Source organism: Eschrichtius robustus, chromosome 2, assembly GCF_028021215.1.
Source record: "Eschrichtius robustus isolate mEscRob2 chromosome 2, mEscRob2.pri, whole genome shotgun sequence".
In the NCBI taxonomy this organism is placed as follows: domain Eukaryota; kingdom Metazoa; phylum Chordata; class Mammalia; order Artiodactyla; family Eschrichtiidae; genus Eschrichtius; species Eschrichtius robustus.
This window is the reverse complement of record NC_090825.1, coordinates 77,672,513-77,697,594: the sequence shown is the minus strand read 5'-3', so window position 1 is coordinate 77,697,594 and position 25,082 is coordinate 77,672,513. Positions and strand designations below refer to the sequence as shown.

The window sequence follows — 25,082 nt, the reverse complement described above, 5'->3', positions numbered from 1 at the left end:
TTCTTTCAAATACTCTGAAAATGCATCCTTAAATATAGCAATGTGTCACCTCCCTCTCTGCACGTGCCTGATGAATACTTGTGCCTTGGTTGTGTTGCTCTGTCACTGGGGTTTAGTGCATTCTCGCCAGGATTCTAAGGCCTCGTTCTGCACAGGAGGAAACAAAAGTAGAAATTTTGGAGAGCACAAATTGAAAAATCATAGAAAGGGTAGCCTTGACGAGTTCCATTCAATTGAAGAGTCCCTTTTAATGCAGCTGCAAAGCAGATCTGAATAATGCCTGATTTTGTCATTCTATCAGTCAGCCAGAAGATTCAAGCAGAAAGAAAGAGAGGAAGTTCAAAGATTCAAGCGTAGTGACATAAGCCAAGGGAACAGTGAAAAAATTCGAGTGAGTGCTGAAGGCCAGATTATGAATCCACATAACAAAGAAAAAAAAGAACAGTCCTCACTCAGCGCCGTCCCAGAGAGGGCCCGGATGAAGGACTGGCAAACCAGAGCTCAGTGGCTTATAACACACAGTCTCGTGAGAGTTCCAGCATCGATGCTGGAGGACCTGGAGTTGAAACAGACTCCAGATTACTGTTTCTGAGAACTTCATGCATGCATCTATATATTTGCTGGGGATTTTACTGGGATGTGACAGTGACCCCAGTGATGATAATAGACGTGATATGTTTTGGCTTTTCCTTTAGGGGAGACAAGGAAAGGGCTCTATCTTCGTCTGGGCTTCTGGGAATGGGGGGCGTCAGGGAGATAACTGTGACTGTGACGGGTACACGGACAGTATCTACACCATCTCCATCAGCAGTGCCTCGCAGCAAGGCCTATCCCCCTGGTACGCTGAGAAGTGCTCCTCCACGCTGGCCACCTCGTACAGCAGCGGCGATTACACCGACCAGCGAATCGTAGGTTGCTTTTGTCTAACTCTCTCTGCTTAGGTAGGAGAACGCGGCTTGCCTTCAGAAGGATCCTTTGGTCAAACTGATTTGCTTAAGCTTCATGTCTCAGTTGGGGAGACTCACACTTTGCTCACTTGAAGGGTGGGTATATATCGGGAAGCTTTCTCTCCCAGGGATAATGATGCTTCTGCCAAAATGATGTCGCCTCTCAGTCATTTTTAAACTCAGCCCTGAGAAGCCACCAATCTGTCATTACATATGGCCGAGACTCCAAATGTCTGTTCAGCTTGTGTGATGCCTCCCTGAAAACAGCCTTAAAGGAGATTTTAGGGTTGTTGGAGCTTTGTCACCCTTGTACTTGTTGATCCTTTAATAGCAGGGAAAATGTCTGACTTGCCCTTTAGCAGATGATAAAAATACAGAGCATACACCAGCTATGTCTCCTAAGGATGGACGACCTACAGGAAAATAACAGTCTAAATTTCCCCTGAGGTGAACTTCTCAGCATCCGAATAAGCAGCTTAGGAAGGTTATATGCTCAGAGAACATCTCCAGCCCGCCGCTTGGCTGTGCCTTCACTTCCATGAGTCAGACTGCCAAGGGCAATTACTGGATTTCCCTTCAAGGGCATGATGATGAAGGCCCATTCGGGGGCTTTGAGAACAAAGAGAGGCACTTCTTTTTTAATAAATTTATTTTATTTATTTATTTATTTTACTTATTTATTTTTGGCTGCGTTGGGTCTTCGTTGCTGCACACGGGCTTTCTCTAGTTGCAGCGAGTGGGGGCTACTCTTCATTGCGGTGCGAGAACTTCTCATTGCGGTGGCTTCTCTTGTTGAAGAGCATGGGCTCTAGGCGCACGAGCTTCAGTAGTTGTGGCTCGCGGGCTCTATAGCACAGGCTCATTAGTTGTGGCACATGAACTTAGTTGCTCCGTGGCATGTGGGATTTTCCTGGACCAGGGCTCGAACCCGTGTCCCCTGCATTGGCAGGCAGATTCTTAACAACTGTGCCACCAGGGAAGCCCGAGGCACTTCTTTTAATTTAAAAATTGAAAGCCTCAAACTTAACTCCTGACACAGAAAGAACCAACCAGCTAAAGTATGTAGATCCTAATCTCAATAAAAAAACAGGTCATGATCCAATTAGATTGTGGGTAACCTGCCTAATAATTAGCCTTTGGAATGTGTGTAAAATTCATATTAATGGCATCTCAACAAAATTGTCAGAACTACGATCTTCATGCAGGATCACTCTTCTGGAACTGCCTGTTTCTGCAACCTACTCTAGTTTAGACAGTAGAACTATGGTCTCAACTTAGAAGCCCTGGCCTACCTCTCATGCCCATATCTTCAATTACTCAAAGAGATAATAACATTCTACCTAGGGGTTCTTTACAGCAGGTGTATCTTATACCCTGCTGTAAAGGAGCCTACCAGACATGTGCCCCACTTGCATTCACAGCCCCTGGCTCTTGATGACCCTGTGGGTGTTCCGAGTGGCTTTTCAAAAAATGGCCTGTGGTCCATTTCAGAGTTACCACTTCGTAGACGGTCCCTCATCTGAGCCACTCTGCTGTGAAGCAGGAGGAAGAATTTCCATCTTTGTAAAGATCCCTCCTTAGGTAAATGAGCCATAGAAGAGACAGCTGGTGGATTCTATTTGAGACGGTCGCACTAACATAGCCTTTGTCTTACGCAAACCTCTTCCTCAGCACAGTCATCTCTGGGGCTTACTTGCGTCAACAGGTAAAAAGGGCAACCTTGCTTCCGCAGCCCCCAGAGGAACAGGGCCACCAGAACTTGAGATATTCAGCGACTCCAAGTGGGAAGCCAAAGGAGGTGATAATAGAACAAACTGTTTTTTTGCACCTCCCTCCCACACATTGAAATCTCTAGCTAAAAATCATAGTGTGAGAGCCTGGGTGGGTGTCTTGTTAGCAATCCTTTGGCCCAAGTACTTGTTCAACCAACAACACTGTGGTCCTCAAGGCAGACTAATCGGAAGTCTCTTTGGTTTCTTCCCTTCATCTCAGCAACCTCTTCACTAAGCTAAAATTAGCCTGGGTAATTCCTTATGTGCAATCACATTGTGTGAACATGCTTTCACAGACAGGATCTCATTTCAGCCTCAGAATATGAGTCAAGAAATATAAACCTCATTTGACAGATGGGGAAACCAAGTGACTTGCCCATGGGACACATCTACTGAGTGGCAGGTTTAGAATTTGAGCCCAGATCTAAGTCCAGCCCACTTTCATTTGAAAAAAACTCGCCATGTTCATCAAAGTACAAATGTGACACTAACTCATGGCCATCAGATTACATCAACAGTGAGTGCAAGCTACACACTAAACACGTTTTGTGCAAATAGTTCAAGTGGCCCAAATCAGGATGGCTTTACCTCCTCGTGCTGAAGAGGCAGTCAAATGTCAATCTGAAGGCAAAAGGGAATTGTGCATGAGGCAAAATTTCTAAATATGCCAGGCCAAACACAATGGACCTGATGATTAATGGGCCAGCATGATTCACAGTGATTTTGAAACAGTCCCTTTTTTACAGACAGCATTTCATTTGGGAATCTCAGAAGAGGAAAAAAAATTCGTAGTGGGAGGACTTCATCCCCAGAAAAGGCACTCTGATGCCAGAATTATAGACAAGTTGCATATAGAGGAGAGTGAGCTAAAATATCAGCAGATGGCAAACATCCGCCTGTAGTTTAGAGGAGGAAGTAGGGAATCGAATCAGCTGGGCTTCCTGATCCTAACAGATGCAGCCCTCGGTGGGGTTAACCCCCGGGGACAGGATCACACTCCTCACATGTTCTCCCATGTTTCTTTCTTTCCTGGTGCCCCTCAGACGAGTGCTGACCTGCACAACGACTGCACAGAGACCCACACAGGCACCTCTGCATCAGCACCCCTGGCTGCTGGCATCTTCGCTCTGGCCCTGGAAGCAAAGTAAGGCCCAGGAAGCGTCTAATCACCCGTAAAAAGCTGTTTCTCTTCCTTTTTCATAGCATATATTTTTTTCTGAATATATGGTTACAGTGGAAAACTACAAAAAATAATAAAAAATAAGCTCTCTTCCTGTCAACATCTCAATGTAGATTTAATACACACACTTATCTTGCAAAATTGGAATCTTAATTCACACAATATTTTGTAATTTTTTTAATCCACCTATATTAAGAGCACTTTCTCATATCTAAAGCAATCTTCCTTGACTTTTAAAAACTCATGCTCTCCTCCCACTCAGTCCTCTCCAGTCCTCCTACCACTCAGCTATAAGGCCTTCTCACTTCTGTTTATTCCCACCAAGAAAGACTTTGTCCAGATAATTTCTTGTGGGTAGTGTTAGGAATAATAAGTTTAAAAAACATCCTTTTTTTTTTAGATTATATAAGCCCCACCCTAGAGCTGATATAACACATCAGGGGACATGAGAATTAAAAACAGGACTTTTATCTTTTTGTAGTATACCATTATATAAATGTAAATTTTATTAAGGCCATTTCATGCTCAAACACCCTTGTCCACAGATATTAGTTATCATTTCTGATAATTTCCTTAAGATAAACACTTACGATTGGAATTTTTGGGTCAAAGGGCATGCATGTTTTAATGATTTTGATACATATTGACAAGTTACTGTCGATAAAGACGGTACCATTTTGTATTCCCACCAGCAGTATATGTGTGAGAGTGCCAGTTTCCTAAACCCTTATCAAACCTACTTTTATTATCTTTTAAAATGTTTGCTACTTTGATAGGTGAAAATGGCATCTCATCTCTATGCTTTTACTTCATTACTAATGAAGCTCAATATTTTATATTCTTTTGCCATTTATCATCTGTGATTGTTTATGACCTTGATTTTGTTTTATGGCCTTAGTTAGAAAAGCTACTAATGCTTGGTTAGTTTGACATTTACCTTTTAATTTTATTTACATGTAATTTTTAATGTAATGAAGTTAATATGTATACAGTTATCTTTGTCAGTCTCTTTAAGGTTTTTTTCCTTTTTATACTCGGAAAAATCTTTACAACTCCAAATTATATACACATTTATTTATATGTCTTTTATTATGGTTCCTTTACCATATTTATGTTCTAAATCCCCCTGGAATTTATTTTAGTGTATGTTACCAAAAAAGAGATTTAGCAACATTTTTCCCTTCATAATAGTTATTCAATAGTCTAATACTTCATACAGAGGAAAAAATGTTCTGATGTTGTGTGGTGAGAAATCTTTAAATGTTAAGTCAGGTGCTATGGTTGCATGATAGAGGAAGTGTTAAAACTTGTAAATTACTATTATCCTTCCTAATAAGGAAGTTATCTTAGAAGAACATCCATATTCTCTACAGAGAGGACAGAGCAGTTCCTTCATGTCATGTTCAGTAGATGAGGTGAGGTTCACAGTAGTAGAAGAACAGAACTCCTTGGCCCGGGCCATAGCTGGAAAAGCCCTGCAGTTCCTGAGGAGAGTCCAGCATCGTTCCAGGAGCCCTGGAGCCACCTGTGGAGTTGTGGTTTAGTCCCTGGTATCTCAGCTATGAAACGGCCACAGCGGCTAAGAAAGATAGGCCTAGTAAGGCTTGTATCAAGAGTCTACCTACTTGGAGGGGCTGGAAAGATACTGATAAAGGAAGAGCAAATCCAGATGCCCAATCAGAAACAGGGAAATCTGAAGCTCTTGAATCCAACAGAAAAGCTATGTTCAGAATCTGAGTCCAGTTGTAACAGGAAGGGGATGGACAGAAGGCAAAGTCTAAAGACACAAGCTATGACTGGCATCAGCAGACCCAAACCAAATTTGAGGAAAGATAATCTAAGCAGTGAAAAGTGCAAGGAACACCTGGCTTCAAGTTCTAGGCGTATCACTAGCTATGTGACCTTAGGCAAATTAAGAGGGCTCAATTTATCATCTATAGAATGGAGGGGTCAGATCAGATCATTTTTTTCAAACCTTTTCCCTTTATAAAATCCTCCAGCTTGAAACTGAAGGTATCAGCATATATAGATCATCTAACATGAATTGCTGAGGTTGGTGGTAAGAGGACCACAGTGAAAGAAATAAGGTCCTATAAAGGCAAGTACTTACACACAGGTAGTGAAACAAGATCATGATATTTATGATTTTAGGATACAAGCTTTTAGCTCCAGGGAGCTTTTAAAAGAAAACCATCTTTAAAATCTTGTCTTCCCTACCCAACACCTATCAGATGCATGCAAATGTAACTAGCCAGACCTAGCCCATCCTTGTCTAGTGACCAGAATAGTGGAAACACCCATCTAGCTGAACAGATGTAATGTTATTTTGACTAAGAACTGAAATTTTAAAAGTCTAATCTCTAACTTCTAAAATTTCAAACCTTCTATTTCTGTATAAGGAGAAAGTGATCTAAGAATGATCTAGCCTCATTAATCTCAGTTAATTCCTAATGGACTATTTATAAAGCACGGGCTCCATGGATTGTTATGAAATACATGGGGTCCATGAACTTCTTTGAAACTAGATGCAGAAATGTTTGAGAGTGCGTGTCTGGCATTTTGGGGGGAATGGTTTGTAGGTTCCATCAGATTCTCACACTGCTCATGATTTAAGAGACATTAAGAGTCTATGATCTCCCTGGTGCATGTAATAGGAATTTAATTCTTTTCATTTTGATTCAATCATCAGTAAGATGGCCATAATCTATCTTAACATTTATAAACTTCCTGCCAAAGTACATACAGATTATTGGGATGTCTGTTCTCAAATGGGCAGTTTTCTTAGCTCCATTCAACTGTCTATACCAAAATGACTATTCCAGAAAATCTGAATGCCAGAATTTCTAGAAGAGTCCCTAGACAATCAAGATTGGAAGAATCATTTAACCATGTGCTTCTCCTCAAGGAACAACTATGGAGACTGAAGAACAACTCTGGGCTAAATTTGTCAAGAATAATAACATTCAGTATTTATCAGGCTCTTACCATGGCCAGACACTGTGCTAACCTCTTTATATACAATACCAACTCTAACCCTTACAACAGTCTTGTGACACAGAAATTATTAATTGCATTTTACTAAGGAAGAAACTGAGACTTAGAGAGGTTGAGAAATGTAACCAAGATCCCACAAAAGATTCAAACTTAGGTCTGTCTGACCCCAAAGCCTGTACTACCAGCAGCTACAGGACACTGCCTCCTATAGTCCTGTGAGGGAGGGGAAATTTCATCCCCTCAAAGAAAGAGGAGCTAAGAAGATTGAGACTGATAAAGAAACATCTTAACTCATATTTATGAGTTCTGAATAAAAGCCTCCTGTCATGCAGACTACTTACTATGCTGCATTAAATATGGGAGTCTGGGGAATGGGAAGAGGAGAGGGAAGGAGAAAGAATGATTTCTGGCTCAAAGAATAGTTTCTGGATCAAATGTATAGAGGAATATTTTCCTTCCCTAGAAGAGTGTTTCTCAAACACCAGCATACAGTCATCACCTTGGATGTTTATTTAGTTTGCAGATTTCCAGGTCCAATTGCCAGCGACTCAGATTCAGAAGTTTCTGATATTCCAGGCAATGTTCATGCTGGTAGTTACCTTAGCCAAAATTTGAGAAACAGCTGCTATGAAGGGTTACCTTACAACTGTATTTTCCTACAACCTCATTGGGCTGTGACTGTGAAGATGCCCATTAGGATACTTAATAGGCATATCCTGGAAATATATATATATATATTATAAATAATACACACACACACACACACACACACACACACACACAAAGAGAGACAGGAATTCCTTGGATAAATGCCTGTGGTACTATTATACTTAAGAAAGATGGCAGACAGTAACCTGTCTTTTGAGGGGAGAGCAAAGAATCAGAATAATTTTTAATAAAGAGCAAAAATTGAAACATTGAATCCCTTCACACCTTTGGAGGTATTAAACAAACAGATGAACCAATCTTCTGTTTTCATTAAAGGTTAGAGGATGGGAAACGTACTTTCAAAGTTGCATGAAACCTTTGGATAAATCACATCAAAGAAATCCTTGACTCAGTGGATTGTGAAATGTTGGAAAGTCTCTAGGTTAGAAAATCTTCAACATCTAGGCTTATCTAATTGTGATTAGAGGCTAAACCACGTAGCCTTTAAGATTTTTCACCTTAGAATTTTGTCTCCAGATTACTTTACCTACACTCTTCTAATTAGAAGCAATGCTTAATTTCAGTGTTTAATTCCAAAGCCCTTATTTTCTATAAACACATCCTTGATTAGCAACCCAACGTAGTTTTAAAAAATTTAATTATTCTGGATGCCATTGAGGAGTGAGATGCTAATTAACAGAGGAAGACTGTCAGGAATGAGATGCACTATTGTTAGAAGCTCCTTTTCATTTATGAAATGCAATCACTCAAATGAAAAATAGGCTTAATCTTCCTAATTGCATGACAATGAAGCCTCTGAATATTTTGCAAAGAATAGGTAAAAGAAAATTAAAAAACAATAAAATCTGCAACTAAATAAAAAACAAATTCTCTAACTAATGTAGAAAATCAGCTTTGTGTTTGATTATCATGATTATGAAGACCATGCCTCCTTACTACATATCCTCATCCCAACCTACACACACACACACACACACACACACCTGCCCACACTGAGAGTCCAAGTGGGAAATTGGTGTGTTGCTCAGAGACCCCCTTGATAAGAGGCTTTTACCTAAAACTCTCTTTAAAAGACTGGAAGCAAGAATTTCAATAAAGTGCCATATGGGCCAGAACTAGTTTCCACATTCAGAAAATAAGCCATTTCTGCTCAGCTGGTAAATTATTCCTCATTGTGGGATGGCCAGTGTGGAAACAAGATCTACAATGAAGTATATATGATATTGGGCAGATTGGAGTTCTGAATAATATGGAATTTTCAAGATTGTCATACTCAACAACTCATCTTATAGATGAGTCCACTCAGGCCCAGGGAGATGAAGTGGTTTGCTTAAGGTCATACAGGTCTTTGGCAGTAGAATATAATTTAATGTGCCTTCTATTACTCCCTATTCTGACCCCTAATTGTCTTAATTAGTTATATGCTTGTATTCTTTCTTCCAACTTTATTTTAGGTATAACATAAAACTGCCTAGACAGTTTTTTTCAAATATACATACAAAATCATGCCCTACCCTCAGATATTTTGATTCAGTAGGTTTAGGCCTTTATCAGTCACTCTCTGTGTTGTTTGTCAGGAGCTCAGCTGAGCAGAGAGAAAGCATATTGAGCTGCCAGGGGTCAGAGTAGCTTTAAAGCAACAGACCAAAAATGAAAGAGTTAAGCCTTTCATCACTTACTGTGATGGTAAAGGCCAGAGTCTAAAACCAGACAAAACACTGACTCTCCCTATTCCATTTTCCCCCATGGAAAGGTGCACCAGCTGATGGTCAGCTGAAAGCATGGAAATGGGGGTTGTCTCACTGTTGAGGAAGCCCCAACAGAAGGCTCTGGTAGTTTTATGGACTCTGGGGTGGGGTGAGGGGGAAGGCTCGGAGTGGAGAAGTACTGGGTACTGAGTCAGAGTGGGGAGAAGTATCTTCAAGGTTCCTTCTCCTCCCCACATTAGGAGGCCTTGGCTGAGGCGCCTGAAGAAGAGCTTTGCCCAAGGCCTCAGATAAGGAGACCTAGGAATGAAGGCGCAGGGCCTAGGAATGTAAATATGGGAAGAGCTTGATGGGGGAGGAGGGCCTGAGTCCTTGACTGCAGCTCCCTTCAGAGATGGTGATGCACGGGCTGTGCACTCAGGCTGGCGTGGAGAGAGGACAGCTTCCCCCTGAGGCCCACCAGATAGAGCCTTTGCAATGCTTATGATGAGGACGAGGCTTTTAGCCAGCAACGGACTCCTCAGTGTTTAGGAATGTGTATTGCCTCTTGCTTGTCACCAGGGGATTGTTAAACCAGTCCATTATGAGCTCTGGGGAGAAGATAGCAAGTTGAGGCAGATTCCCCTGATGGTTGTTTCACAACCTAGTGGTAAGATAGAAACCTTGAAGACTCAACACTTAGGCATTTATTATTTAATAAATAATGCTTGATTGGCTTGATAGAAACAATGCAGGTCTCAAAGCTAAGGAATAGCTTGAGATCATGAAAGACTCTAATGACTAATAGCAGTAAGTTTTAAAATTGTATTTAAGGCTAGTTAACACTTAGACACATTCAATCATCCAACCAACCGATATTTACCCAGCATATATACCCTGCACCTGGCATTCTTCTGAATGCTTGGTACACATCAGAGAACAAGATGGATAAAAATCTCAGCCCTTCTCCCAGCTGATTCTAGCAGGGGAGACAGACATTAATAATACACAAAGCAAATGAGTTGCTCAGTATGTTAGAAGATGATAAGCACTATAAAAGAAAAATAAAGTATAGCAAGATAAGAGAGCTCAGGAGTATTTGGGGAGAATTGAAATCTTAAATAGGGTGATCAGGGAAGGTTTCATATTCATTATAACAGACCTGACAATCCCATGCATCTCTGATTTACCTTTATATTGCTGCTAAATTAATTTTGCCAAGACTCCTCATTATACCATTTCCTTGCTCAAAAATCCTTGATGGCTCCCCCTTGCCCAAACGATAAAGTATAAGCTCCTTTTCCTGGCATTCAAGGTCCTCACCATCCGGCTCAGTACTCCTGCTCACCTCTTCCTTGCTCCAGTAAACCAGATTATTCACTGTACTCTGGCCACATCCTATCCTTCCCCCGTCAGAGGTTTTGACCCATTGCCTCATCCCCTGTTCTCTCTCTTTCCACTTTTTGACATTCTACCCACCCTTTAAAGATCAACTCAAATATTTCCTCCTAGAAAAGCCTACCTAGATCTTTCCATCCCAAAAGAATTCTTTCTCTTCAAAGTTCTACAATACATTATGCTATGAATACAGCATTCAACAGATATATTATAGTTATTGAAAGACTTAGTTTCTTTACTTGATTGTACACTTCTTAAAAACATGAACTACCTCCTTGAATATCCCCACACTATTCAGCATGGTGCCTTGTAAGAATGATCTCAAGTAGCTAAGAGCTTCTTGACACTTTTGCTATATAAAGAAAAGAGATAAAAAATATTTAAGAGTAGGTAGCCAGCCCATGTCTAAATCTGAGTCTTCCTAAGAAGGAAGTCAAAAGCTCAACTGTGGGTTCATAATGCTGAAAATACTAAGGCTGTTAATGAACAGCAGAAGATTGGAGGGCACAACGGAAGTGCTGTCATTTTTAATTTTTGCTCCAGTTAAATGTAAGTACATAGGAATCAGGGGCCTAGTTCTACCTTTCTACAATGCTGAAAACCAATTTTACTCATGCTAAGATCTTAACTTATGCGGTATGAGGAGAAGTTTTCAAGACTGTACTTTTAATTAGGAATGAAAGACATACCAATAGTGATACACACAAAAATTACATAAGTACAGTTGCAAAAGATACCTCATCATCTCTGGATGGAGATGATTGTTTTTAGCACTTGCTTTTGCAAGGAAACTTCTTTTTGTCCCTGAAAGACTCTTTGGGTCACTTCCTCTCCAGTCCAAATCTCACCTGGCGAGATATGCAGCACTTGGTTGTCTGGACCTCTGAGTATGACCCACTGGCCAATAACCCTGGTTGGAAAAAGAATGGAGCAGGCTTGATGGTGAATAGTCGATTTGGATTCGGGTTGCTAAATGCCAAAGCTCTGGTGGATTTAGCTGATCCCAGGACCTGGAGCAGTGTGCCTGAGAAGAAGGAGTGTGTTGTAAAAGACAATGACTTTGAGCCCAGGTAAGCGTCTCCAGGAATTTTAAACAAATGTGTGCCCATGGCACTATTTGAGTATGACGTTTGTCACTCTGCCTAATTTTTCTCACCTACCCTTCTGAAGTAGATGGAGATGGCATTTGTCAGTGTTCCCCGTGTGTCCATGAGGAATCACAGAGATCAAAGATTTGCAAATCATGTTAACATATTTGTATTTTCCTCTCATAGCCTACCAACCAGATAGCAGTAAGTTAATGTGCACCATTGTTTTATATATCACTAAGAAAAATCATTGCCAGTTAAACTATTACCAACCATCAGTTCTTTAATATTCATTCCAAATTCAAAGATGTTAAAATGTTTTTTCTAACGCATCTTAGAAATGATGAAATGCAGTACTTGCCAACCAGTGTCACCCCAAACCTACTTCCAAAAGAACCTCGCTTCATGCCACAGTGCTTTGTGATTCATGACTTCCCTTCTGTGAAGGATCTTTTATCATATGGCTTTCAATTAGTCTACACCTCTCCCACTACATCTAGCTACGGAAGCAGAATCTCATATCAAGGCAACTGCAATTATACTGAAGACCCACTCACACAAAATACCCAAGGGTGGGAGGCTTGGAGGGCCTGCATTAGGGAGAGAAAATCATTTCTTAAGAGGGTATATTTCAGTATTGGACCACTTTTTGATGGGTATAAGGCAAATCTGCTTGAATTCAATGCCATGGCAAATAGCATTGTATTTAAGTATCTGTGTCTTCCTTAACACTTTTTCCCCTTTTTTCCCATTTTATTTTATTGTGTTAAGAACTCTTAACATGAGATCTACCCTCTTAAATTTTAAGTGTACAATACATAATTGTTAACTATAGGTACAATGTACAACTGATCTCTAGAACTTATTTATCTTGCTTAACTTAAACTTTATGCCCAGTGATTAGGAACTCTCCATTTCCCCCACAAGCCTCAGGCAACCAACATTCCACTCTTTGATTCTATGAATTTGACTGTTTTAGATACCTCATATAAGTAGAATCATGCAATATTTATCTACCTGTGACTGGTTTATTCACTCAGCACAATGTCCTCAAGTTGTATCCATATTGTCACATAAAGCAGAATTTCCTTCTTTTTTAAAGCTAATATTCCAATGTATGTATGGAATATTACATATTCTTTATCCATTCATCTGTTGATGAATATCTAGGTTGTTTCCACATCTTGACTACTGTGAATAATACTACAATGAACATGGGAGTGCTAATATCTCTTTGAGATCCTGATTTCAATTCTTTTGATAAATATCCAGAAGTGAGACTGCTGGATCATATGGCAGTTTTATTTTTTTTAGGAAACTTCATACTGTTTTCCATAGTGGCTGCACCATTTTGCAGTCCCACCAATTGTGCAAGGGCTCCAATTTCTCCACATGCTCATCAACACTTGTCTTTTTTTTTTTTTTTTAGTAATAGTCATCTGACTCTTGACAGGTGTTTTGATGTGGGTTTTGATTTGCATTTCCCTGACGATTAATGATGGTAAACTTTTTTTTTTTTTTTCACATACCTGTTGGTCATTTGTATGTCCTCTTTGGAGAAATGTTGATTTAGGTCCTTAGCTCATTTTTGAATCAGGTTGTTGGTTTTTTTGCTATTGAGTTGCAGGAGTTCTTATATATTTTAGAGATTAGCCCTTTATCAGATATTGTCTACCATTCTGCAGGTTGCCATTTCAGTTTGTTTCCTTTGGTGTGCAGAGGCTTTTTAGTTTGATGTAGTCCTACTCATTTATTTTGTGTGTGTATGCTGCCTGTGCTTTTAATGTCATATCCATTAAATCACTGCCAAGACCAATGTCATGAAGCTTTTTCCCTATATTTTCTTCAAGGAGTTTTACAGTTTCAGGTCTAATGGGTGGGTTTATTTCTGGAATCTCTATTCTGTTCTTTTGGCTTGTATTTCTGTCTTTATGCCAGTACTATACTTTTTTTTCTTTTGAAGTATAGTTGATGTACAATATTATATAAGTTACAGATGTAAAATATAGTGATTTACAATTTTTAAAGTTTATACTCCATTTATAATTATTATAAAATATTGGTTATATTCCCTGTGTTGTACAATATACCCTTATAGCTTATTTTATACCTAAGAGTTTATACCTCTCAATCCTCTACCCCTGTATTGCCCCTCCACTTCCCTCTCCACACTGGCAACCACTAGTTTGTTCTCTATATCTGTGAGTCTGTTTCTTTTTTGTTATATTTACTAGTTTGTTGTGTATTTTAGATTCCACATATAAGTGATATCATACAGTATTTGTCTTTCTCTGACTTATTTCACTTAGCATAGTACTCACCAAGTCCAGCCATGTTGTTGCAAATGGCAAAATTTCATTTTTTTTAATGGCTGGTTAGTATTCCATCGTATGTGTGTGTGTGTATCACATCGTCTTTATCCATTTATCTGTTGATGGACACTTAAGCTGCTTCCATATCTTGGCAATTGTAAATAATGGTACTATGAACACTGGGGTGCATGTATCTTTTTGAATTAGTGTTTTTTTATTTTTTCTTCAGTACCATACTGTTGTTTTTTTTTTTTTTAACATCTTTATTGAAGTATAATTGCTTCACAATGGTGTGTTAGTTTCTGCTTTATAACAAAGTGAATCAGCTATACATATACATATATCCCCATATCTCCTCCCTCCCGCATCTCCCTCCCTCCCACCCTCCCCATCCCACCCCCCCAGGCGGTCACAAAGCACCGAGCTGCTCTCCCTGTGCTATGTGGCTGCTTCCCACTAGCTATCTATTTTACATTTGGTAGTGTATATATGTCCATGACACTCTCTCACCTTGTCACATCTCAACTCTCCCCCTCCCCATATCCTCAAGTCCATTCTTTAGTAGGTCTGTGTCTTTATTCCCATCTTGCCACTAGGTTCTTCATGACCTTTTTTTTTTCCCTTAGATTCCATATATATGTGTTAGCATACTGTATTTGTTTTTCTCTTTCTGACTTACTTCACTCTGTATGACAGACTCTAACTCCATCCAACTCATTACAAATACCTCCATTTCGTTTCTTTTTATGGCTGAGTAATATTCCGTTGTATATATGTGCCACATCTTCTTTATCCATTCATCCGATGATGGACACTTAGGTTGCTTCCATGTCCTGGCTATTGTAAATAGAGCTGCAATGAACATTTTGGTACATGACTCTTTTTGAACTATGGTTTTCTCAGGGTATATGCCCAGTAGTGGGATTGCTGGGTCGTATGGTAGTTCTATTTGTAGTTTTTTAAGGAACCTCCATACTGTTCTCCATAGTGGCTGTATCAATTTACATTCCCACCAACAGTGCAAGAGTGTTCCCTTTTCTCCACATCCTCTCCAGCATTTATTGTTTGTAGATTTTTTGATGATGGCCATTCTGACCGGTGTGAGATGATACCTCATTGTAGTTTTCATTTGCATTTCTCTAATGATTAATGATGTTGAGCATTCTTTCATGTGTCTGTTGGCCATCTGTATGTCTTCTTTGGAGAAATGTCTGTTTAGGTCTTCTGCCCATTTTTGGATTGGGTTGTTCGTTTTTTTGTTATTGAGCTGCATGAGCTGCTTGTAAATCTTGGAGATTAATCCTTTGTCAGTTGCTTCATTTGCAAATATTTTCTCCCACTCTGAGGGTTGTCTTTTTGTCTTGTTTATGGTTTCCTTTGCTGTGCAAAAGCTTTTAAGTTTCATTAGGTCCCATTTGTTTATTTGTGTTTTTATTTCCATTTCTCTAGGAGGTGGGTCAAAAAGGATCTTGCTGTTATGTATGTCATAGAGTGTTCTGCCTATGTTTTCCTCTAAGAGTTTGATAGTGTCTGGCTTTACACTTAGGTCTTTAATCCATTTTGAGTTTATTTTTGTGTATGGTGTCAGGGAGTGTTCTAATTTCATACTTTTACATGTACCTGTCCAGTTTTCCCAGCACCACTTATTGAAGAGGCTGTCTTTTCTCCACTGTAAATGCTTGCCTCCTTTATCAAAGATAAGGTGACCATATGTGCGTGGGTTTATCTCTGGGCTTTCTATCCTGTTCCATTGATCTATATTTCTGTTTTTGTGCCAGTACCAAACTGTCTTGATTACTGTAGCTTTGTAATATAGTCTGAAGTCAGGGAGCCTGATTCCTCCAGCTCCATTTTTCGTTCTCAAGATTGCTTTGGCTATTCGGGGTCTTTTGTGTCTCCATACAAATTGTGAAATTTTTTGTTCTAGTTCTGTGAAAAATGCCAGTGGTAGTTTGATAGGGATTGCATTGAATCTGTAGATTGCTTTGGGTAGTAGAGTCATTTTCACAATGTTGATTCTTCCAATCCAGGAACATGGTATATCTCTCCATCTATTTGTATCATCTTTAATTTCTTTCATCAGTGTCCTATAATTTTCTGCATACAGGTCTTTTGTCTCCTTAGGTAGGTTTATTCCTAGATATTTTATTCTTTTTGTTGCAATGGTAAACGGGAGTGTTTTCTTAATTTCACTTTCAGATTTTTCATCATTAGTATATAGGAATGCAAGAGGTTTCTGGGCATTAATTTTGTATCCTGCTACTTTACCAAATTCATTGATTAGCTCTAGTAGTTTTCTGGTAGCAGTTTTAGGATTCTCTATGTATAGTATCATGTCATCTGCAAACAGTGACAGCTTTACTTCTTCTTTTCCGATTTGGATTCCTTTTATTTCTTTTTCTTCTCTGATTGCTGTGGCTAACACTTCCAAAACTATGTTGAATAATAGTGGTGAGAGTGGGCAACCTTGTCTTGTTCCTGATCTTAGTGGAAATGGTTTCAGTTTTTCACCATTGAGGACAATGTTGGCTGTGGGTTTGTCATATATGGCCTTTATTATGTTGAGGAAAGTTCCCTCTATGCCTACTTTCTGCAGGGCTTTTATCATAAATGGGTGTTGAAGTTTATCGAAAGCTTTCTCTGCATCTATTGATACGATCATATGGTTTTTCTCCTTCAATTTGTTAACATGATGTATCACGTTGATTGACCATACTGTTTTGATTGCTGTAGCTTTGTATTATATTTTGAAATTAGGAAGTGTGATTCCTCCAGCTTTGATCTTCTTTCTTGGGGTTGATTTGGCTATTTATAGTCTTTTGTGGTTCCATATAAATTGTAGAACTGTTTTTTTCTATATCCAGAAAACCTTATCATTTTCTTGTGCATTAAAATTACTTTATACCTAATCCTGAATTGGGTTCTACTCATAAGAGAGAGACAACAAGCCTAGCTGAGTATCTCCTCAAGAGTGTGGTGTACATATTTCCATAAAATGCAAGGAAGAAGAGGTACACTTTGTTCCGTGATGACTCTTTAATGTATTTAGAGCCCTGAAAGCTAATGGAGAAGTTATCATAGAAATTCCAACAAGAGCTTGTGAAGGACAAGAAAATGCTATCAAGTCACTGGAACATGTGCAATTTGAAGCAACAATTGAATATTCCCGCAGAGGAGACCTTCATGTCACCCTCACTTCTGCTGCTGGTAAATTTCAAAAAAAAAAAAAAAAAATCAATTTCTTCTAAATTATGTGTTTAAATTTTTCAGTATAAATTAAATGATTTCAAATCAATGATTGATTTGTGTTTATATATAGACCTAAGTCTTCCCATAGATACTTTCAAGTCTTAAAAAATATGTTTGTTTGGTTTTTTTTTTTTTTTTTTGCATCAGACCTCTGCTCTGCTCATTCAAACTGATCCTTACATAAGCAAAGAGTGAGGCCTATTCAAATAATACCAATTAATAAACCCTTCTGAGTTATGCATTTTCAAACCGTGCTCATTATCCCAGGTCACTGATCTATCATTCATTTCTCTCAGGTAACACATTAGTGAAAGTTACTCTAATAATTAAGCTGACAGATACATCAGTCTCATCCAAGGAATTAAGTGGAAAAACTGAGAATTCTGATCCATGAAAGAGAGTGAGGAGACTAACAAATTTTCCACAATTATATGATTAAGGCATATGATATGATATACGGACACTTGTCCTTTCCTGAAAGGTTACTAAGTCAGACAAGATCATAGATGGTAAAGAGCTTGTGAAACATAAACCACGATCCAACCAGGAGAAGCTGTCCTAATCCTTTTTCATGTTTTAGTAGGATTCAACTGACTAAATTTAATTCCCATAAGTGATGTATGAGAAAGATGAACTATCTCTATAATGCCCTTCCAGGATATGAACTTCCTAGAGGTTTGGAGTAAGTTCTGTTAATTCTGGAATTATGCTTCCTTAATACCTTGGAATTGGCCTGAAATATTGGCAGAATGCTTTTTCATTAATGGCCCTATAGTTCATTTGACACTTTCTCTTAAAAATATTATTTATTGATCTATAGAGAACTTGGATTTGAAAATTTAGAGTAACTACTCTTACAAGTAAACTACTCTTACTAGTAGCTTTTATATGACAAGAGATTAAATTATATATGGCTTTATTTTATTATGTCTATGCTATATTATAGACTCAGGCACCTATTAAATTTTCAAAAATTCCTCTTAAATTTCAAAATGATAGTTCCATTAATATGTATGTTAGGTCTTTGATGCTCTTCTTTAATGTAGTTCATAAACATAGTTCTCTGAGTTCTCCTTATTCAGATAAACCTTACTCAATATATTCATCCATTATTTATTTTTCTACAATATTTATTGACAACTTATTATATGTCAGGCAATGCACTAAGTACTGTGAATAAAAACTTTTTTATTTCCTGAGAATGTCTCCATCCTGGTATTATACTCAAAGGGAAAATTAAGAGGGCTAGTTTTTCCCGGCTTCCATTTTCAGTTATCAAATGCTAAAATGTGTCCTACTATCAGATCTGTTAGGACACTTGTTAATCTGTGATTCTTGCATGAAAACAGGAACCAGCACCGTACTGTTGGCTGAAAGAGAGCGGGATACATCTCCTAATGGCTTTAAGAATTGGGACTTCATGTCTGTTCACACATGGGGAGAGAATCCCATAGGCACTTGGACTTTGGGAATTACAGACATTGTAAGTATGAATGAAAGGATACAGAACCACAAGCTCACTTTTAAATACTCTGAAGCACTTTTAAAGTTAGTGCATAAGAAAGGGCCCAAAGGAAATTTGATCACTCCTTATAGAGGTAAGGAGAAAGTTTAGTGTTTCAAGCTTTGCCCACTTGGCTATATAGAAAATAAATTTTAAAAAATCAGGCACCAGTCATATAAGAAGGAAGAAAAGATATTTTGATACACAATGTGACAGACTGCGGGGCAAATCCAAGTATACCCATGTCAGAACACAGCCAGCCACATGACCTACTCAGCCACCAGAATCAGCTGTATTCACAACCATAGTTAAATGCTACACCAACTTTGCTATGACACTCTGCTGGGGTCATATGACAGAACTCTTACCAATATTTACTGCAGTGGCTATTTAAAAGTAGCTTACTTGTTAGATAACATATCTTATTTAATATGACTTCTTTTGTTTTGTTTCAGTTATGAAACAAAAGCATTTCTCAGTTTTCTTTCTGTTTGCTAACACTCTGATTTTCATCTATAATTGTAACACACAGTCCCAAAAATAAAGTGTCTGAGCAAAAAGCCAAATACAGTTGAATTATTTATTTTTATATCATTTCTCCAGCATTTTCTATAGGTGAGCATATAAATGAATGGTTTTTCGGGTCCAAGTTATTCTGAGATAGCAGTGTTATAAGTACCAGTAGCACCAGATTCAATGTCTAGATAACTTTTTAAAAATAAATGATTTTAAATTCCTGGAGATGTTAATTAAACTAATAAAAATTCTACAGTCATTGTTACCTTTTTTCCTCTGAGAATAGCTTTCACCTAAAGACTGCTAAAATTGTGATTTAGCAATGGAAGTTGTAAAAATTTCTGCTCCATAGGGAGAACAAGAAAACATTCTTAGTTTATGGTCCTGTTCCTGACCTTGGCCTCCATTCTTTAACTCAGTTTCACCATAAGGAAACTAAGAAAATCTGTTTACCAAGATGGGACTATTTTATACCAAGTCTGCAAAATCTGACTCTACAATTTAAATTTTTTTTTAAGATATTTTAGATTTTTTTAAAAGATATTTTAGATTTCAGCATTATTTTTCACATAATTGTTGAGCCTGTAAAAATTATTACTCTTCCCATAAATATACAGTTCTTAAGGACTGATTAATGCTGAAGGCTATTTAGATTACTCTGCAGACATTTTTTTTTCCCCAATGGAATGTTCCTACAAGTTGATAATTGATAAATATAATTCTCATTATATAAGATACAGTCAGCTTTTCAAGGACACACCCAATATAGAAAAGAAGGTTCACGTAGAGAGTTCTCCTTTTTTAATTGAAGGCGATTAATCAGTTTTTAAATCTTTGAACCTGTCAACTATCTATTTTCACAGCAAGAGTGAGTCCAGTGATTTATGTCTTTGTACCCAGAGCTCTACACATGAAATGCACAGAATTTTAAAATTACACTATAAAATTTAGCTATTTTGAAGGAGTTTCTATTGCTCAGAACATACACTAAAATTATGTATGCTTATTCATTAGTCTGGAAGAATGCAAAATGAAGGAAGAATCGTGAACTGGAAGCTAATTCTGCATGGGACCTCTTCTCAACCAGAACACATGAAACAGCCCCGAGTGTACACGTCCTACAACACCGTTCAGAATGACCGAAGAGGGGTGGAGAAGATGGTGGACTCGGGGGAGGTCTGTGTGGCTCTCTTCTTACTGGCACGTTCTTTTGTGAACTGTAGTAGACAACGTAGTGGGTGAAGCTGCCCCGAACGTTTAGGCAGGAAGCGAATCAAACATGGGTTGGGAGGAAAGGGAGTAGGAGTAAACTGTTTATTTTCCCCAGGAAATTGTTTCATTTACTCTTTTATCCAAAAGTGAGTAATTAAAATTAATGAATTCAAAATCATTCAGTTCTCTAACATGAATTTTCTCCACTTATAACAATACCAAATTTTAAAGAGAGCTGTCTTTTTGTATGATCACATATAGCTAACATTTGTATTGCACCTAGTTTGTAAGCATTTTTCACACTGTCTCATTTGACTTATAAGCCTTGTAACCTAGAGAGGATAGACCTCAATATGTCCATTTTACAGAAAGAAGACCAAGGCTCAAGTGACCAAATCATGCAGGCTTCTCTTTACTAATCCCTTAACTGACACTTCTTGGCAACTCCAAGGGGAGCCATAGAATCACAGTTTCTCTCAGAAAATTGCCAAGGACAGCTAAAGTCAGTCAGTTACATTCCTAGGTCTCAGCCTACTGAGGCTGCTGGCTTCTCCCTTATCAGATGGTGGGCAGAAAGCACATTTTCTTTATCTCTGTATCCCCCAGGCCTCTAGCACAGTGCCTCAGATGTAGTAGGTAGGTTATCATAATTTCCAGAATGTCCTTCCCTGAATAGGTCTGGCTCTGTGACAGGTGTTTTGGAAGGTACAAAGACATTATTTATTCAAGAAATTTATAAACTAGCTGTGAGAAGGCCTCAGCTCATATTATGGCCCCATTTCTATTCCACAGAATAGCTTTCCTCTGGGACTCCACCTTGGAGGCCTGCTCTTCCCAATTCTGGAGGCAGGTGGACCTTGTGGGTATTTCTTCCTCCAAGATTCCTTAAAGGGTATTAACAGGACCCTTTGGCTGTTAAAATATTGAAATGCTTCCACAACAGTTGACAAAGAGCCGCTTCTCTGATTTCTCCAGTTCCCCCCTTCCCCGCGCACCACCCCAGTCTCTTCCCAGGTCCCTTCTGACAACTCAGAGGCTGAAAGGGCAGCTCCTGACAGAGCCAGAGGCCTCTAGAAAGCTATTCCCACACGACAGCACTGTTGGTGCCTCTGTACGAGTTATTACCTATTTTATTATCAGCTCCTTCCCAAAACATGGGTGGGAGGAAAGGGAGTGGGAGTGCTAAACTGCTTCTTTTCCATAGGATGAAACCCTACTATCTTTTAAAATTTATTTTTTCATCCAGAATTCAGACATTAAAATTAATGAATTCAATATTGTTAAATTCCCTAACATGAATTCTACTGCAGCAGGCTGACAAGTGAAGGAGACCGATAGGTATGAGCGCTTACATACATCATCTCGTTCAGTCTTCAAAACCACCAGAAATGGAGGGATTCTAATTGCCATTTTATAGGAGAAGTTCACGGAGATTAAAAAGGTGCCAAAGGTGCCTCAGTAAACGAGAAAATGAGGATTGAACTCCGAGTTAGTGCGAATCCAAGCCTTGTGTTCTCTCGGCTCCCCAGACTGCCTCTCGAGGGGCAGGCAGTGGGCGTGTGCTGCAGCTGCCTTGCCTGCTCCTAAATAATGAGCCTTCTCCCCTTTGCCGGTGGCTTTCTGTGTTTCAGGAGCAGCCCACACAAGAGAACCTGAATGAGAACCCTTTGGCATCCAAAAGCCCCAGCAGCAGCGGTGTGGGGAGCAGAAGGGATGAGCTGGCAGAGGGAGCCCCTTCTGAGGCCATGCTACAACTCCTACAAAGCGCTTTCAGCAAAAACCCACCCCCAAAGCAATCACCAAAGAAGTCTCCAAGTGCAAAGCTCAACATCCCTTACGAAAATTTCTATGAAGCCCTGGAAAGGCTGAACAAACCTTCCCAGCTTAAAGACTCTGAGGATAGTCTGTATAATGACTACGTTGATGTTTTCTATAACACGAAGCCTTACAAGCACAGGGATGACCGGCTGCTGCAAGCTCTGGTGGACATTCTGAGGAAGGAAAATTAAAATGAGTGGTGGTCCTAAGTTGGAAATAGTCATGCTTCTTCCTTCCCGTTAGATATTGCCTGTGTCTGAAGTGGTTGTTTTGTCATTGATTCTTCTGCTTGTAATATCCTTTGCGGTACTTTTTCTTCTTCTCCCCAGCCTGGATAGTTGAAAGCTATGAGCTCAAGCAGTAAATCCAACTTCCTGAATTGATTATAGCTCTTTCAAAACACATCTCCCCTGCCTGCGCAAGTCAAATCTTTTGTTCTTTCTGGAGCCACGGTTCACACGTGGTCCTCATACCACATGAGAATGCCTCCTCAGGCCTCCCATTTCATGTCTGAAAAGAAAAAGCATAACCTGGGCAACAGGTAATTTGAAAAAGTAATCTGCAAAAAATGAGAGGAAGGAAGACTATTCTTAACAGCCTGTCCTCTGTCTTTGCCATGTGGTGATTCAAATTGTAATGCTAAAGAAGGGTTTGGAAAGTCTCTAATGAAGGAGTTCACAATCAGACTCACACCCTGGGTCTTTCTACTCCAAAGTACTGCTCGTTCAGGAAGTGGCCATTAGATCATTCTGGGGAAAGGCTGGGTTATTTAGATCCAGAAACAGGCCTCAAACCCTGCATTTTCTGGTTTGAGCAGTTTTAGAGCATTTTTCTTCGCTTGGTGTGCCATGGAGAGGCCTCCATGGGTCTAAAGGTGACTGTGACTCATGCTGTGAGCTCTGGCCTTCCTCTCTTCCTCATTACCTTCTCCTTTCTCAGCCGCAAACTAAATACTGAGAGAGCTACTGATACCACTTTCTTAGAACAAACCTATACTTGGGACTTGGCAAATTCCTAATCATAATTTTTTTAATAGTCATAATAGGAAACCACTCATAACATGGAAAACCAATAACAGGAAAATATTCATAATAAGGAGAGCCAATGGGAGGCTTCATTTGTTTTTTAAATTATGTTCATTAGAGCAGATTTTTCTGGATCTTTGAAGCTGAGTGTTCATTCCTTGACACTAAAGGCCCTTCTCCAGTCTTATAGATGATAGTATCCAAATTCTCACCAAATTGTCTCCAAGCTTCAACTCAGAGGACACAAGCTGGCAGCCCAAAGGCTAGATTTTGTTTGGCATGTTAAATGTTTCAAATATGTGAGTGATTATTGAAAATATGAGATTTCACATAAAACCTACTTCTCAGACCCATCTTCCCTCATCGCAACAGTTGGTTGGAGCTGAGTAGCAGCTGCCCAGCTAGACTTGAACACATGCCCCCATGATACCCTGTTCCATGCTGCTTATCACGGGCACCTTACCGGTCAGCATTCAATAGGCATTTGATTTTACCCTTTCCTGCACTAATGAACATGTACAAAGTGTAAATGCATTAGGAAAAAAATATCCCCAACTTCTTTCAGGTAGGACCTGTATGATAATCAATAATTATAAGAATCTGTCATGATCTAATTTATAGGCCAAAAAAAAAAAAAATGGTATTTGAGACCCCTGAAAATACCTCTGAAATTTTGTTTGACTTATATGTTTAATCTCACCTTACCCAGATGCTCATTTATACTAATTCATTAACTGCCAATCCCCTCACTTCCCACTCCCTATATGCTCACAAAGGTTCCAGTCCTCTACAATACTGGCATTCTCCCACTGAGTTTGCTGTTTGCAATTCTTCCATGAAGTCTGAACTTCATAAGGCCACACATGCACTGGACCAGGAAGAGAACTACATTGAACTAGACCAGGAAAAGAACCCTAGAGTCTGTCACTTGCTTTAAAGTGTGTTTGGTAAGACAAACTTTCACCCCCAATTCTACCATTTGAATTTGTGCAGAATGAGGGTATTTCCAGAGCAATACCCATGATGCATCTAGGATGTTCTCCTGAAAGAATTGCAGTATCACTCTGTCCTTGGAAGTATCACATGTTGTTTGATACATAGTGTTAGATAGAATTTTGAAAATTTCTGCACATCAAAAAGTATTAAATAAAGCTGAAAAGTACCAGAGAGTTATTAGATCAATTTTCAACTAAAAAAATAAAGCTAAGGCCCAGAGAGGCCAATAAACGGTAAAAAATGAAAACTCATCCTATCCCCATTCCTAACCTAGTGCTGATTGTATGAAGCTTTCTTTTTCATTCTTCTGACAGTATCTTTTCCTGGTTAAAACCCCAACCAACCATTGGATTGTAGCCAAAGGTTCAATCAAGAGAAGCTTTAATGTTTAAATAAAGTAATGTTTGAATGTTTCCAACCTGGAACATACTGTTCAGACATAAAATATTTTTGTCAGTCTTTCTTAGTGCCTGTGTGGATTTTTGTGAAAATGTAGAAAAGGAAACTTATATAATATTTCCCTCAGAATTTTAAACTATATTTTCTTTACAGGTATTTATAATGCTTTACCAAATGCTTTTATCAAACAGAATTTTAAAAGGCATAATAAATTATATCAAAAACCAAAATTTTCCTGAGAATAAGAGAGTTTCATCCAATAAAATATTTTTGAAAGGCATGTTCCTCTGTCAGTGAAAAAAAAAGTGTAATATATAT

General features: G+C 38.9%; 1 protein-coding gene across 2 annotated transcripts in view; it reads left to right on the top strand.

Annotated features, from left to right (window-relative positions):
- PCSK1 (proprotein convertase subtilisin/kexin type 1) overlaps positions 1-24,860 on the top strand; it is a 44,897-nt gene extending 20,037 nt beyond the window's left edge. For both annotated transcript variants that reach the window (XM_068535662.1, XM_068535661.1), the window contains 7 exons: positions 696-908; positions 3,763-3,863; positions 11,482-11,715; positions 17,095-17,252; positions 18,644-18,777; positions 20,329-20,490; positions 22,158-24,860. In XM_068535662.1, the coding sequence (XP_068391763.1) occupies positions 696-908; positions 3,763-3,863; positions 11,482-11,715; positions 17,095-17,252; positions 18,644-18,777; positions 20,329-20,490; positions 22,158-22,535 (1,380 nt within the window). In that variant the 3' untranslated portion in view covers positions 22,536-24,860. The remainder of the gene's footprint in view (positions 1-695; positions 909-3,762; positions 3,864-11,481; positions 11,716-17,094; positions 17,253-18,643; positions 18,778-20,328; positions 20,491-22,157) is intronic.
- Positions 24,861-25,082: the final 222 nt, after the last annotated feature.